Here is a 14162-nt window from a genome sequence, read left to right on the forward strand (position 1 = left end):
GATAAAAATAAGATAACACCTTAAAATAAACTTATTTAATCCTAAATTAAAGTAAATAAATCCTAATAATATCTAGAAAATAATATAAAATATAGAGAAATACTAAAACTTAATGAAAATATTAAAATGCATGAAATAAGTCTTAAGTGTCCTAAAATGACTAAAATATCTTAAATAATACATTAAAATGCATGCAAATAAACTAGAAAAATAGCCTTAAATCCCGGGTCATCACATTTGTCATGCAATCGTCATTACGCTTCTTAAGAGTTACACTTTTACTACATACACCTCTTTTTCCTTTCTATATTTTTCTTTCCTCTTCAACTTATTGACAATACTCATAGTCTTTTCTTAATCTATAGTATCACAATCATCCATGTCTAATCAAGATCATTCTTCTTAATTAACATTACTTTATCTAATTAATCTAACATAATATAATTAATCTCATTTTGCTTAATTAATCATATTTAACATATTTAATCTCATTTAGATTAATCAATCTTAGTTACTACTTAACCTACTTCCTTAGGAATTATTAACATATTTCCTCTCAAATTCATAATCGAATTAACATCCTCAAGCTTATCCGGCCCACACACCACAATCACAACCCTAGTCACTTCAACTTACCCAATTCAAGATAAATCTTCCATCACTAGGGTTTTCAACCTACCACAACTACATGCATGCTTGAAAATCTAAGCTCTAGCCTTAACCTACCTTTGGCTCTGTTTCGAACCTTCAAAAAACAATATGTAATATCATATTAGTGATTCTCATGGCAGAAACACTAGGAGCTACCTCCTTCCAGGTGCACTCAAAGGTGGATGAGAAAGTGAGAGTTCATTCTCTCTTATATGACTTGTTTCCTTCTACTCAAGCCTACTTGAACATCCTACAACTATCCAGGACTACATCTGGATTAAACATCATACATGTTGAAGAAATAGACATGCGCAAGGTTTTTCTTTCTCGAATTGGGTTTCTTAGCTCCATGGCTTAAAATCTATTTTCATGCTTTAAGCATTTAAAAAGAGCTTAAGAATAAGTTCAGGGAAGCTACACAAACTAGAAACGTGATCTCCAACATGGAGAAGATGAAATACTGCGGAGCTCACGGCGCCGATAGTGAATATTGGCTGATCATTCTTCCTCTCGTCACAGCGAACACGATGGTGGTGATCTCGTGGTTTCGGTTGGAGCAAGTAGAAAACTGAGTTGTAGGGTCGTCAGAAACTAGGTTTCCTTGCCGAAAAACTCAAAGCTCCTTCTCCCTTATAATTTCTTGCCCATAAGTGTTGGAAAATAACCCATAACTGCTCTATTTTCTTCAAGAAACACGTTGGGACAAGATTTGATGAAAGCTAGTTGAAGAATCTACGAGAGAAAGATGAGATCTTTGCTATTGGGTTTAGAGAGAAGCGAGAGAATCTCTATACCCTCAAGCTTCAAACAACAATTGTGACTCTTATGATAACTTAGGAATGAATGGTGGCTTTTTATGAGCTAGATTTGATCATGAATGTAAAAACTTGATAATATCTCAAATAATCAAGCGCATTTCACTTCTACTCTCGGCACATGCTACACATAATTTCCTCTATTTTTCACCCTCAAATATGGATGATCAAGGCTTCACTAACTCTTAGGGAATTCAAGTTCATGATGGTCAAATCTGATAGTTGAGCTTCATGATGATGAACAAACGTTTGCAATCAACCATAATGCCTAGCTTCTCTCGGTTGGCCAGGGGTTTAAATATGACATGATTAAGTTAGAAAGAAATCTCTACTATTCACTGTTTGACTCGAGAGAGTGTGAGAAGGTAGACCATTTTTCATATCTTAAAGACCATATCTATGTGATACGAGTGGCTAGAGTCTCATGTCACTAATATTTTTCGATCAACGCTGATTTGAGGTAATGCTACTTATTGCCCGAAAATTAGCTAGAGCGTCTTACTAACTCATCAAGAGTACTATAATCACTGACGTTACTCTACCTTGTAATGTAAGTAACGACAGAGACCAAAAACGAACCTACCGTTCTTCAGTCATCATACATACATATACTTATCACACATGCACAGACACACATATTATAGGATTACTCATATTCATATTATTATTAAGAGAACTCTTCTCTACTATATCCATGCTAATCATCAACCTATCAAGCTTAAGGTGTGATTTTACAAGTTACCCATTGTAGCCTTAGCCAAAATGATGGGTTGTCCTATCTTTTGTCCAACATGTGAGTTTATTTGGTACAAGGAGCAAAAAGAACCAATAGAAAATTATAGGCTAAGGAAAGCTATGCCAAAGAATCAACCCCTAAAAACAAGGATAGACTATTCGGAGGAGCGTCCTGTTAAGAAAAAGAAGATGAGACACAAAGCTTAGCCAAATAATCCGCCGCAACATTTCATTCGTGAAGCAAGTGACTAAGTGTGTGTTTGGTTGCGGATCCAAAACGTGGATCTGAGTCCCAAAACTGGATCAAAGCCTTAAACGTGGATCTCTATGTCTCAAAACATGTTTGGGAAGGCTCAATTAGATCCACGTTTTGAGAGTAATATCGGATCCTAGTGATGCTAGGAAAGGTAGCTTCTCCATCAACCAAACGTGGATCCAAGAAACCAAATCGAAACAAACCCAATTTTACCCGTTTTCCCTTCTTCATTTGCATGTATATTAGAATTTTAAAATAATAGCACCAAATTAACGGAAGATAAGTTCAAAATTAAAACACAAGTTCAACTAGTTTGTGCAACAATAACTATACACAACTTTATTAGGAGAGATGAAATGGATATTGATTTCAATCGGTGTAAAGATGAGAACATAACTGTTGACACAAATGATTATGGTGACACAAATTGAAACGGAAGATACCTAAGTTCAAAATTAAAACGCAAGTTCAACTAGTTTGTGCAACAATGACTATACACAACTTTATTAGGAGAGCTGAAATGGATATTGTTTTCAATCAATGTGAAGATGAGAACATAATTGTTAACACAAATGATTATGGTAACACAAATTGTAAATAAATTTATATGAATATAAAGTTTAGAAAATGATGCAATATATAATGAATAAATAGTCATATACCCATTTTGGTCATTACACAATCAAAATCAAATCTAATCAAAGTTATCCAAACGAAATTCTGATACAAAAATCAATTTTGGGTATGTGTATCCAAACATAAATCACGTCACTTGAACTCACGTTTTCAGATCCAATTTTGACCAGATCCAATTCTGATAAGATCCAATTCTGCTAACGCTAATCCAAACACACACTAAATAACTCAATCACACTGAAAGAACATCTTGATCCGTCTAATAATCAAAACGTAACACTTGTAAGATGAACATCATTTGAAAGACCCAAAACGAGCCTAGAATGAGGAATTTTTTCTCAATATATCTAAAATCACATTGCCAACAAACATCAACATCGTGAAGAATTGCCAACATTTTTTTTCCCCTTCTAACTAGTTTCCCGCCTGAGCAAATTTCTGGTTAGTTGAGCTGACTCACATTTATTCATCTGAAGCCTTAAACCCCCCAAAACCCTAAAAACACAGTCATCACCAATTTTCAAAAAATGCCCTCCGACACAGTCGGCAATGGCGTCCTGGTCCCATTCTCCGGCGAGGGCAGTGACTCCGTCGCGGTTTACCCTCTCAACCATGGCCTCTCCCTTCCAATTTCTCGCGTCGCCATCTCCTGGTCCCGCGGCAACTCCCTCCGCGTCTCCCTTTTCGCCGAACCTTCTGCAACCAGTCCCGACTCCCAAGCATCCGGCGCCAAGGTCGTCGAAGTTAAACTCAGCGGCGAAGATCCGGAGATCTCCGACTCTAATTGGCGGCGAATCGCCTACGGCTCCGTCACGCCCTTCGCGCTGCTTCAGAGTCGCCGGAGCTCTCTTGCCGCTTTGTCAAAGTCTCCCTCGCCGTATCATGTAGATTGGTAATTGAATTTGAACCTGTTTTGCTCGTAGGGTTTATATTCTGATTTCTGAAAACTTTGTGAATGCGCTTGTTGACAATGGAGTACTATTTTGTTGTACAATCAGGTGGGAGCATGTGCTTGAGTATAGTAAGGATATAGCTTCACTTCTTGGGGGGCCAAAGTTATCTCCCGGTCCGATAATCGAAGACCCCAACGCAATTGCCACGGTACTGCTGTAGTTTCTAATTGGGTGTAGCGTTTGGTTTCATGTTCAGGGGCCGTAAACCTGAGTTTGCTTTTGTCAGAAGTGATTTCAGAAATTTTGATTTGTTGTTTGTTTGGTTACTTTGAGTTGAACTTTATTTTAGCACCAAACTCATGTTTAAGTGGAAGTGTGATAAAATGAAGCTTTTTTACATTTGGGTTTTGCATAATGTACTAGAATCGATTAAAGTTTGCGAAATATAAATCACTTCACATTGAACACATTTTCATCCTAAATCAATTTCACAAAATCAAGTTCATTCAAAGTTAAGTTTACCGAATGCTTATCTAAACACAACTAAAATGTTTTACTTACTGTGGAAATGCCCTGAGACCTGCTCTGTGGGACTTACAATGCCAACAAGCTAGTCACTTGATTTTTAACACTTGTAGAAATGTGAGGAGCCGACATGCTTGAAAGCTGCATGGGAGTTGCTGGAAATGTTTTATGTGGACAAGCGATCTCAAGCATGGCTACCTGAAAGGCTTGTTGATTGGTTAGCTGTAATGATCTCTTTTTTATGTTCTCAATAGGTTTTGTAAGTGGTATTTTACTTTAACAATGAGAACATATTCTTATTTAATGTTTGTGGTTGCATTTTTTACAGGATTTCGACAGCCTCTTTACTAGTACACATGAAACCATTCATGGCAAACTTGTCAATTTTCAGAAAGAGCTTGTCAATATACAGGTTTGGCCATATATGCCTATATCAGTCTATTAAGAATTCTAGATATCAGAATATTGAAGTTCTAGTAGAGTTTTCAAATGGGTAAACGGCTCTGGTGTTTTCTTTTTGAATCTCATTCCTTATGTCATCAGGCTAACTAGAATAAGTACATCTTAGACCAGAATGGGATGGGATGCTAATACAACAGCCCAACCTTCTTGCCGATTATGTCTTTTCATCATTGGAGGTAGTTAATGGTTCTCATGTCAACTTATGGGATAACTATTAGGTAGGAAGTTCCTCTTTTAGTGTGTATTTATACAACTTTATTACAGAAATCTCCTAGCCACAAATTTTGAGTGTTAATAACTCCATCTTTTCTGGGAGTTTCCACTTTTTTCATAAATTAAACAATACGGTGTCCTATGAATTGGAAACCCTGCTGGGGCTCGTTGATTCTATGCTTTTGCTGTCTTACTTAGATGGCTCTGGTCTCTTGGTCATTCTATCTTTTCAAGTGCAAATCTTACTTTCCTAACCCATTTGTTGAATAGCATTTTCTTCCACCTTCGTAAACCTATTTGGAAGACCAATACTCCCTCTGAGGTTAAGTCATTTATTTCAACAGCAATGATTAATATAATTAATACCAATGACATGTAGTTTTCTTGGCCACATAATTTGATTTTGCTTGATATGTGTGATTTGTGTGGTGCAAGCTATAATTGTATTTTGCAATAGAACTATAGAAGTGGACTGTCCGTAGGTGAACTTCACTTGCGCTGTTGAAATATGGTTTCTTGATCAGAGACTTTCTATTCATTTGACAACAACATATGAAGTTGATGCTTCATTAAAATATGAATTAGAGAAAGTTGATTATCAGTTAGTGTCTTTGCTTTGGCAATCCATTGAACAATCTCTTGTTCACTATCGCTCCTACAAATCATGTTATGAGATCTTGAAGTAGAGTTTTTGTGCAAATGACATTCAGCGTCTATGATTCGTTTCATAAATTAGCAACTCTTCCAATGTATGATCATCATTTAGTCTGCCATTTGAACAAAGATCAGTCTACCATCCGACAAGTTAAGATGATTTTGATAAACAATGATCCTTAGCTGATTTACAATGTAAAGGAAAACTAGCAATTGTTTCTGAACTAGACCTACTCCTAGGTAATACCTATATAAGGTGAAGATCTACGTAAGGTCTTGTCAATGGGTTGATTTTGTCTTTGTATTCCACAGATTGTTTTATTTCAACAAATATATACATAGCATTACTGATTACATCATTCCTAACCTATCATGGTTTTGTTTAACTGATCAATTTTCCTAATGTTGAGGAAGTAGATTCATGAAATTTCACTGTGCAGGTGATTGAGGATGATCCTAGATATTGGGAAGTGATGTCATCTGCATTGTCAGTTGGTTGGCTTGATATTGTGGTTAGTGAAGACTAATGTATTTCTTACATTTTTTCGCATCATTCTATGTTCCATTGTAAAGAAAGATTTCATATTAAGTTGGCTTTCACTTGCAGGTGAAAATGCTGCGCTTGCATGGATCTTATCAATTAGATCAACTCAGCAGCCGCGAGGTGGGCATGAAAATTTTAAAAATACTGTTACATGAAAGAGATGAATTTGCACAATATGAAAGAGATGAGGCACAATCTTCATTGTTGTTCATGATTATGTTTTTCTTTGAATTTCCACTTTTCTTCTTAACTTCAATGATGGGGAATTTAGTGAAAATGGGTTTCTTTTAGAACATGTATATGTTTGGCTAAGAGATTTGAAGTAGGGAGTGTAGTTTTTTAAAAGAATTTGAAATGGTTTACAAGAGAGATATAAAATGCCACATGAGAAGTACACTAATAGAAGATCTAGTAAAGTTTATTATATGGAAGAAATTCCCATATTTAGAGTTAGAAGGAAATTAAAAACTCTAGGTGAACCATTAAAAGTACAATTAGATGGACATCATAAGAATTTAGTTTATCACAAAATACAATGGCATTGTTTGATTCATTTAGCTGATCCACTCCTGGTGGGGAAAAACTTAAGTTGTTTATTATAATCATAATAGTCAACAGCGTGCTATATAGTGGAGCGGCTCCCTGCCGCTATTGAGATGGAATAGCATCACGCTTCACGATAGTGGCCTTAGCAGCGGAAATCGTGGACAATCGTGGCCATAAGCGGGAAATCGCAGTGCTATATAGACGAAGGAGTAAAAGACAAAAAGCCCCTCGGTTTTGAACTGTTGGGCACCCTTTTTTGGGGTAAAATAGGACTGTACATGGCAATGTAGATTAACCTTGAAAGCCCTCTCTTCAATCGCATTTCGCTATCTGCCTCTGCTCCTCTCACTTCATCACACACTCTTCCCTCTCCCTTTAAGCCTCATCTCTGGCAACCAACCCCTTCTCCTGCGACCTCTTTCAGTTTCAGGTTGGTTGCTCAACTTCGACACAAGTAAAAGTGAAAAGGATGAGGAGGAGCCAGTTCTAGAAGATGAAAATTGATGATATCTTATGTAGCTACTAACTAGGAACTCTTATTTCAATGTTGATGTTTTGTTACTTTTAGCCTTAGTGGCTTGAACTTCTTTTTACCTTGCTTTTGAGTAGTTTATAGTTGTATGTTATTGTTCAAGATTTATGACATTTATTGCTACTATGAATGTTATGAAATTTAGGTAATATTTATCATTTTTTTAGTATTTATATGCATATATTATTAACTACTAATTATGTCAAATTATATATATAAAATTAGCGTAGCGGCCATCCCGCTATCCCACTTCTGGAGGCGGCCCCTACGAGCATCAAAGCTCTTCAAAAACACTTATTTCAGTTTTCCAAACTGAGAATCTTGGACCCCTGCGTTATTTCCTTGGGATTGAAGTAGCTCAATCAAAGTTAGGCACTGCTATTTACCAAAGAAAGTATGCACTTGATATTTTGGAAGACAATTGCAAGCCTGTGGACACACCCATGGATCCTAATGTGAGGAAGCTTTATCCTGATCCAAGAAACTACCAAAGTTTAGTGGGAAATTTAAATTATGTCACAATGACTAGACCTGACCTGATATATAATTTTGTAATCATGTTATTAGTAAGCATTTGAACTTTCATGGTGAGAGCCAAGGGTAGTTTGGACCTTTTGATACATCAAAGGGTTACCTGGCAAAGGACTCGTTTACAAAGACAGAGGGCATACTATTTGTTAGATATTGTGTAAATAAGTAGGATATCTTGTACTAATTGTAATTAGGTAGTAGTGTAATCATTGTAAATAGGGTGACAATGATAAATATACTCTTCTGTGTAGTTGAAACACACGGATTTAGTCCAATGCCTCTTGAAACACACCTGCTTAAAATCAGAATCTGAGGCTATTGAAGCTGGTGCTTCTATAATCTATTTATTTAGACATGTCGTTTGTCTCATTTTCTGTCCTATTTTGATTACAGCGAGAGAATGGACTTGTGGAGGTAGTTGCTGTTCTTATTTCGAAAATGCCCCGCTTGCGTCCTGAGTCTGCTGTAGAAAATCTTGGAGAATGCTTTAAATCAAAACCTGACTTTATCAAGGTATATCCAAATTCCGAAATAGTTGTAAGATTTTCTATTAATTTACTCTTCTCTACATTTATTCTACTGGTATAAGGTGTTGTTTGTTTCTATTTTATAGGCCTGGGAAAAATGGAGGTCTCAAATTACGAAACTAGACTGCAGTCCATTCTGGATTCAATGTGATAATCAACAGACATGTGATGGTTTGAGAAACTTGCTGCAAATTATGCTGGGTAACACTGAGAGTCTCTGCACTGCTACATGTCATTGGATTGAGTTGTATGTTTCTCATTTTCTGTACATCAGGCCATTCACAACAGTAAGTTTAATCTTATGCAGTTATTAGCCTTTAAATAATGATTTTTCATAGATTGTTAGGTTAAATAATATTTTTCATGCATCACTTTTTAAGTTGACTTATACATGATTTGGTTTTCTCCTTTTTACTAAGTAGGGAATAGAAAGCATGTATAATTTGGCCCAAAAATGCATGCAATTGAAACCACCATCCAGTATCCATAAGTTGACAGGACTTATGATTGGCATTCTTGGAGAAAACACTGAGGTAATTGCTGAAATTTTAATTGTCCATGCTCCATTATTATTATCATTATTAAAAGATTTGGGTCTGCTGATGCTTCTTTCATTATTATTATGCTATTTGATTCACCCCTTACGACCCATTTTAAAAATTGAACGTTTTGAAATGTCTCAGGTAGTTTTAGCAGAATGTTCCAGAGAATTTGGTCCTTGGTAAGCTGCTTCATGTCCATTGGTATTCGTTTTTGCTTTATTGATTGAATGCATGTTTGGGCTTAGCTTATTTTGCATTCGAAAAAACTTATATCCATAATGTTCAGGTTAGAGATTTGGCTGAAAATTTTCTTTGGGAGTAGAATAATCAAAACTAATGATGTCCTGAATTTCTCCTTTGTTTAACTTGGTTTGATGAAAATGGGATTTTGCATGTTTCATATGTCCATAAAATAGGATGGTTGCACACGCTGTAGAATTGTTGACTGCAGGGAGTGAGCAAGCAGAGGTTCTTCTACATGATGAGCATTATAACTTGGGGGGTATCAGTATAGTGGAACTGCATCGGCTTGCATATGCTCAAGTTCTATCATCACATGCATTGACCTGGCAAGTGAGTGCAATTTTCTTGAGCAAAAATATCATGTTAATCCAATCTTGAAGTGGTAAATTATGTTGGATGGATAACATTCTTGTCAGAATTTTCTGTTTGAACACACTGTACAATACATGTTTTAGATTTTGACATGAGGTTAATAAAATTGAGAGTAAAGATGAAACTGATGTTTCATTCCCTGGGATTTAGCTTGACCATGAGACCAAAAAACCTTTATTTATTTATTTATATATGGGAGTTTAATCAACTAACGTGACAATGATATTTTGTGAAAGTGATCTTATTTGGTGCTCATATGGTCCAATGGTTACATACTTGCAGATAGCTCCAATATATTTAACTTCGTGCATGAAGCAAGGAATGGGCTTGTTAGAGAATTTATTATATCGACAATCTGTCCAACACAATGACACGCTGCTTAAGGTTACTGTTTCATCTTCTTACTATGTCATCTGTTTCACATGCCACATCCTCAGGATTCTTAGTATATTTTGTTATACTTGTGAATTACTAAAGAAAACACTCTTCTCAATTCTCATACAGAACATTGAGATTTGCCGTTTGTACGAGCTTGATCATATCAGTTCAAAGATCATGAAGGTAACCTGCACTTGTGTTTAGGTTAACAGTTCTTGCAAATACTATGGGTAGAAACCCCGGTGATTAAAAATCATCACTGTTCTTTCATAATATAGTTTACTAGAATTAAATATTCATAATACTATATAGGTTGCTGGAGTATTTCACTGGAAGCATGGTCGTAAAGGTGCAGGAGTATTTTGGCTTCAACAAGCCCAAGATGCAAGTTGTCTCGGTAGGATTGCCCTGCAGTTATTTGATGCTGTTGGAAAGTCAATTTCTGATGAAAGCTTCAAGGTACTTCTCATAATACTCCACTTAAAAACCTGCTTAAATATTTTCATACCAATTAGCTTATAGATAGATATGAAAATTATCTTTTCTTAATTATTTTGATCTCTAACATTTACTGCATCTTTTTTGATTTTTATCATAGCAATGGGAAGGCATAATTGAATTATTGGGTTCTGAATCTAAGCCTGCAGGGGGTCTTGAATTTTTACACAAGTAAGATTTCCTTTTCTGTTCATTTTCGTCTTGTTTTCTTCTTTTCATCTAATTATCATGTTCTGAGCTCTTAATTTGTTAAATATTAAATATCAGGTACAGGGATTTCAAAAAATCCCTTCAGCAGGTATCTGGTGGAAAATCTACTGAGGCTGCCAGACAAGCTGTAGGCTCCCTCATACTGGTATTTGTCTATTTACATACTTCTGTGATTACGCTGGATCCAAAATTCCAAATATATCGTATGGTGTATGGTAAAATATGAATTTCTTTTCATTGGCATGTATGGTATTAAAATTTATTATTTGTATCACATCTATCAATCAAAATTAGCGCTAGAGGGATAGCAGATGGTGGGATGACTATACTAAGATTGTATATAACAAAATAACTAACTCACACCATTCTCATATATGCTTTAAAAGTAAAAATTAGCCAAAATTGAAGACATTTTCATAAATTGGAAACTATGAAGTGTGAAGAATACATTACTAAGGGCAGTGAGAATGTAGGATTGTAATAAATAGGAAGATGATGCAATTAATGGAAAAAAGAAAAATCAGAGGCTGTTGACAGAAAAATTAGTTGAATGTGAGGAACTATGATGTGTGAAGAACACACTACCCAACACAAAAAGGAAAAGAAGGGGAGACCTGTATATCCTGCATTAGTGTGACGTGTTGGAGCTGCATGAAGACTGAACAGAAACCTGCGTGAAGGATGTGCATGGGTGAACAGGTTAGTACTAGTAGAAGATACTGCTTAAAAGTGGTTGTCCTGGAAAAAACTTGGCTTGGTCCACTACCCAGATGTGCAGTGGATCAGACTATCAGAGGTTGGAGTTTGAAACTGAGGTGATTTTTTCTGCGAATGATCAAGGAAGAAGAATTTTCTGATGTAAAAAATGCACGAGAAAGCGCAAGAGTATCCAATAATAAAAAAAGAATGGTTTGAAAGCTCATAAAACAGAGACGAAGATGGGTTTTTACTCCTGTTTGCAGTAACAGCCAGCTGTGTTTTGCTGACATAGTAGCTATGAGTTTTAGGGTGATGGTTGTGCATACAAAATGTAACAAGAATGTATTGATTTGTCAGTGTTTAATTGAAAAGGTCTCTGTTAGGAATGAAAAAGGTGTCAAGATAGAGGATTTGCAGATTTTCGTCCAATTCTGTTGACTAATAAACTATCAGACAGTTAGTAGATTGACATCTGTATTCAGTAATTAGGATTTAGGAATATAACCGGACAGTAAGAAGTTACGAGTCGGGTTTTAGGTTAGTACTACTAACCTGGAATATGAGAGCTGTGCAGCATTCACATTCTGTTGTTCCAGCTTTTTCTCTGTACCTTCAGCTCTGATCTTTTATCCCATTTATGCTGATCCAAAAATAGAGATTCTATTACTGAAATTTTCTCCTAAATTTTGATTCAGTTATTAGTCAGCTTTTTGCTCTGAATCATGATACATTTTCTTTTCACTCTGCAGCTTATGAAAAACCCATCGACCCCGCCGCGCTTTTGGCTGCCACTTCTTTATGACTCGGTGAGTTTTTTATTTTACTCATGTTCATTATAATCTTACACCCTCTGAAAATTTATTTCATCATTTTCTTAATTCATATGCACCGAGTGGACCAAATGAAAAAAAAAATGGGTAGAGAAGAGTGCAGCAATAATATTGAAATTTTGAAATATATAGTGTATGCTAAATGTTACTTTCCCTATTTGGAATGCAATTTGTGCTTTAACTGCAGTTATCAATATCACCAATTCTGTATTGCATTTTGCATGCTGATTGTTAATGCAGTTTTATCTTTCTTCTACCACTATGTTATTATTTCCTCTTTCGATCGTGATTCCTCTTGATTGATACGTTCACCATTTTGTAGTTTGGGATTGAGCACTAGTTGCTAATGCTTTGTTTTATTATGAATTATTGCATCCAATGATCTTTCTTGATTCTAAAAAAGGGGCAAACCTGGTGCTATATAGTTGCCGCTATGTGCAAGGTCCAAGGAGGGGCCAGACCCACTTTGTGGATCTAATGTACGCAGCCTTACCTTACATTTTTACAAGAGACTGATTCCACGGCTCGAACTGTGACCTCACTTGTCATCAACCTTATCGTCGCGCTGAGGCTGATTCCACAGACGCTAATGCCCCGTGTTGCGGCTGGAAACGATCCAAATTCGTATGTTTTCACGAATTTGGATCGTCTTCAGCTGCTGGCACGGTGCAGTAGTTTGAAAACATAAGTTGAACAACAAAGCAATTAATTGTTCTCTCACTTCAAATCAATCATTGGCCTTTAAGTATAAATATTAGGAGGAGATTTTGCTGCATAGTGCTGGAGGGAACACTTGCAGGAGAGGATCCCACTGCTGCACCGTGCAGCGGCTGGAGACGATCCAAATTCAATAAATAGAGCAAATAGGGAGTGAATAGATTATTTCATTCTTTCCTTATTTTAGGTGATTCTTATCCCTACACTTATGGGTTTACTCTTGTATATATATATATATTGTACTTTGTTTCATAGTATAGTTAATCAGAATATTTCACTCAAGTGGATTTATTAAGCTCTTAGCACTTAGCAGTTTGAAATCTTTACAAAAATTTGTCATATATATTTTCCAATTAGATTGTTTCAATATCTTTTGCCTCATCATATTGCTGATTTTTGCATGTTATATGTAGTCACCAGTACATTTGAATACGAGATATTTATTTCACTCATGTGTATATGATTGATTGCCTCGTTTGTTTCCTTTGTGAGCAGTTGAAGCTGCTCAATTGGAAAGATTGTTCTCTTCTCACCGAGTCTGAGACCAATCTTCTGCTGAACAAACTTCAAGAGTTATCTTTGGCGAGGTTGCGCCCACATTTCACTGAGCCAAGCTTACCCCCTGAAGCACTAAGCTCTGTCAGGCTGGCTCTAGCTACAAATCTTGGTCGTGCTATACTTGATGAATAGGCTGACCAAATATATTCCAATGGGGATTCGCCCAAGGCATGTAGAAGGGGCTTGTAAATTGCTATGTTCCAGTGGTTATCACAATTGTTGTCTCAGGTTTCTAATAGAGGGGGCTTGTAAACTGCTCTGGCCCAAATGAAAACCAATACAGGACAGTACTAGACAAGCATAAAAAATATTAGGAGGATAATTTTTATCGCTGATCGGGTTTTTGGAGTTATTCGATAGTTTGTAAGAGAATAATTTCCTTCCAAAACTTGTAATTTTAGTTAATTTCAATGTCATATTGGAGGATTTAGTTGCAAAATTTATGTTCAGGCATTATTATTTGCATGTTATATGTAGTCACCAGTACATTTGACAAAAGAGAATTACTGACCGGAATTGCATGATGCCTTTGAAATTAGACATGTCAAAAGCTTATGACCGAGTTGAATGGTCCTTTCTGAGTTGTGTGCTTACT

The 14162-nt window shown here is 36.1% G+C and overlaps 1 protein-coding gene across 1 annotated transcript; it reads left to right on the top strand.

Annotated features, from left to right (window-relative positions):
* Positions 1–3487: 3487 nt before the first annotated feature.
* LOC130734465 (nuclear pore complex protein NUP85) lies at positions 3488–14023 on the top strand. The gene is made up of 18 exons (XM_057586903.1): positions 3488–3985; positions 4092–4194; positions 4625–4735; positions 4840–4923; positions 6281–6352; positions 6448–6504; positions 8387–8506; positions 8607–8807; positions 8943–9053; positions 9204–9241; positions 9479–9635; positions 9960–10061; positions 10182–10238; positions 10368–10514; positions 10654–10724; positions 10821–10908; positions 12212–12268; positions 13505–14023. The coding sequence occupies exons 1-18, from the start codon at positions 3621–3623 to the stop codon at positions 13697–13699; spliced, it is 2136 nt and encodes a 711-aa protein (XP_057442886.1). The 5' UTR covers positions 3488–3620; the 3' UTR covers positions 13700–14023.
* The last annotated feature ends 139 nt before the right edge of the window (positions 14024–14162 follow it).

The sequence above is a fragment of the Lotus japonicus genome, chromosome 1, assembly GCF_012489685.1.
Source record: "Lotus japonicus ecotype B-129 chromosome 1, LjGifu_v1.2".
Lineage (NCBI taxonomy): Eukaryota > Viridiplantae > Streptophyta > Magnoliopsida > Fabales > Fabaceae > Lotus > Lotus japonicus.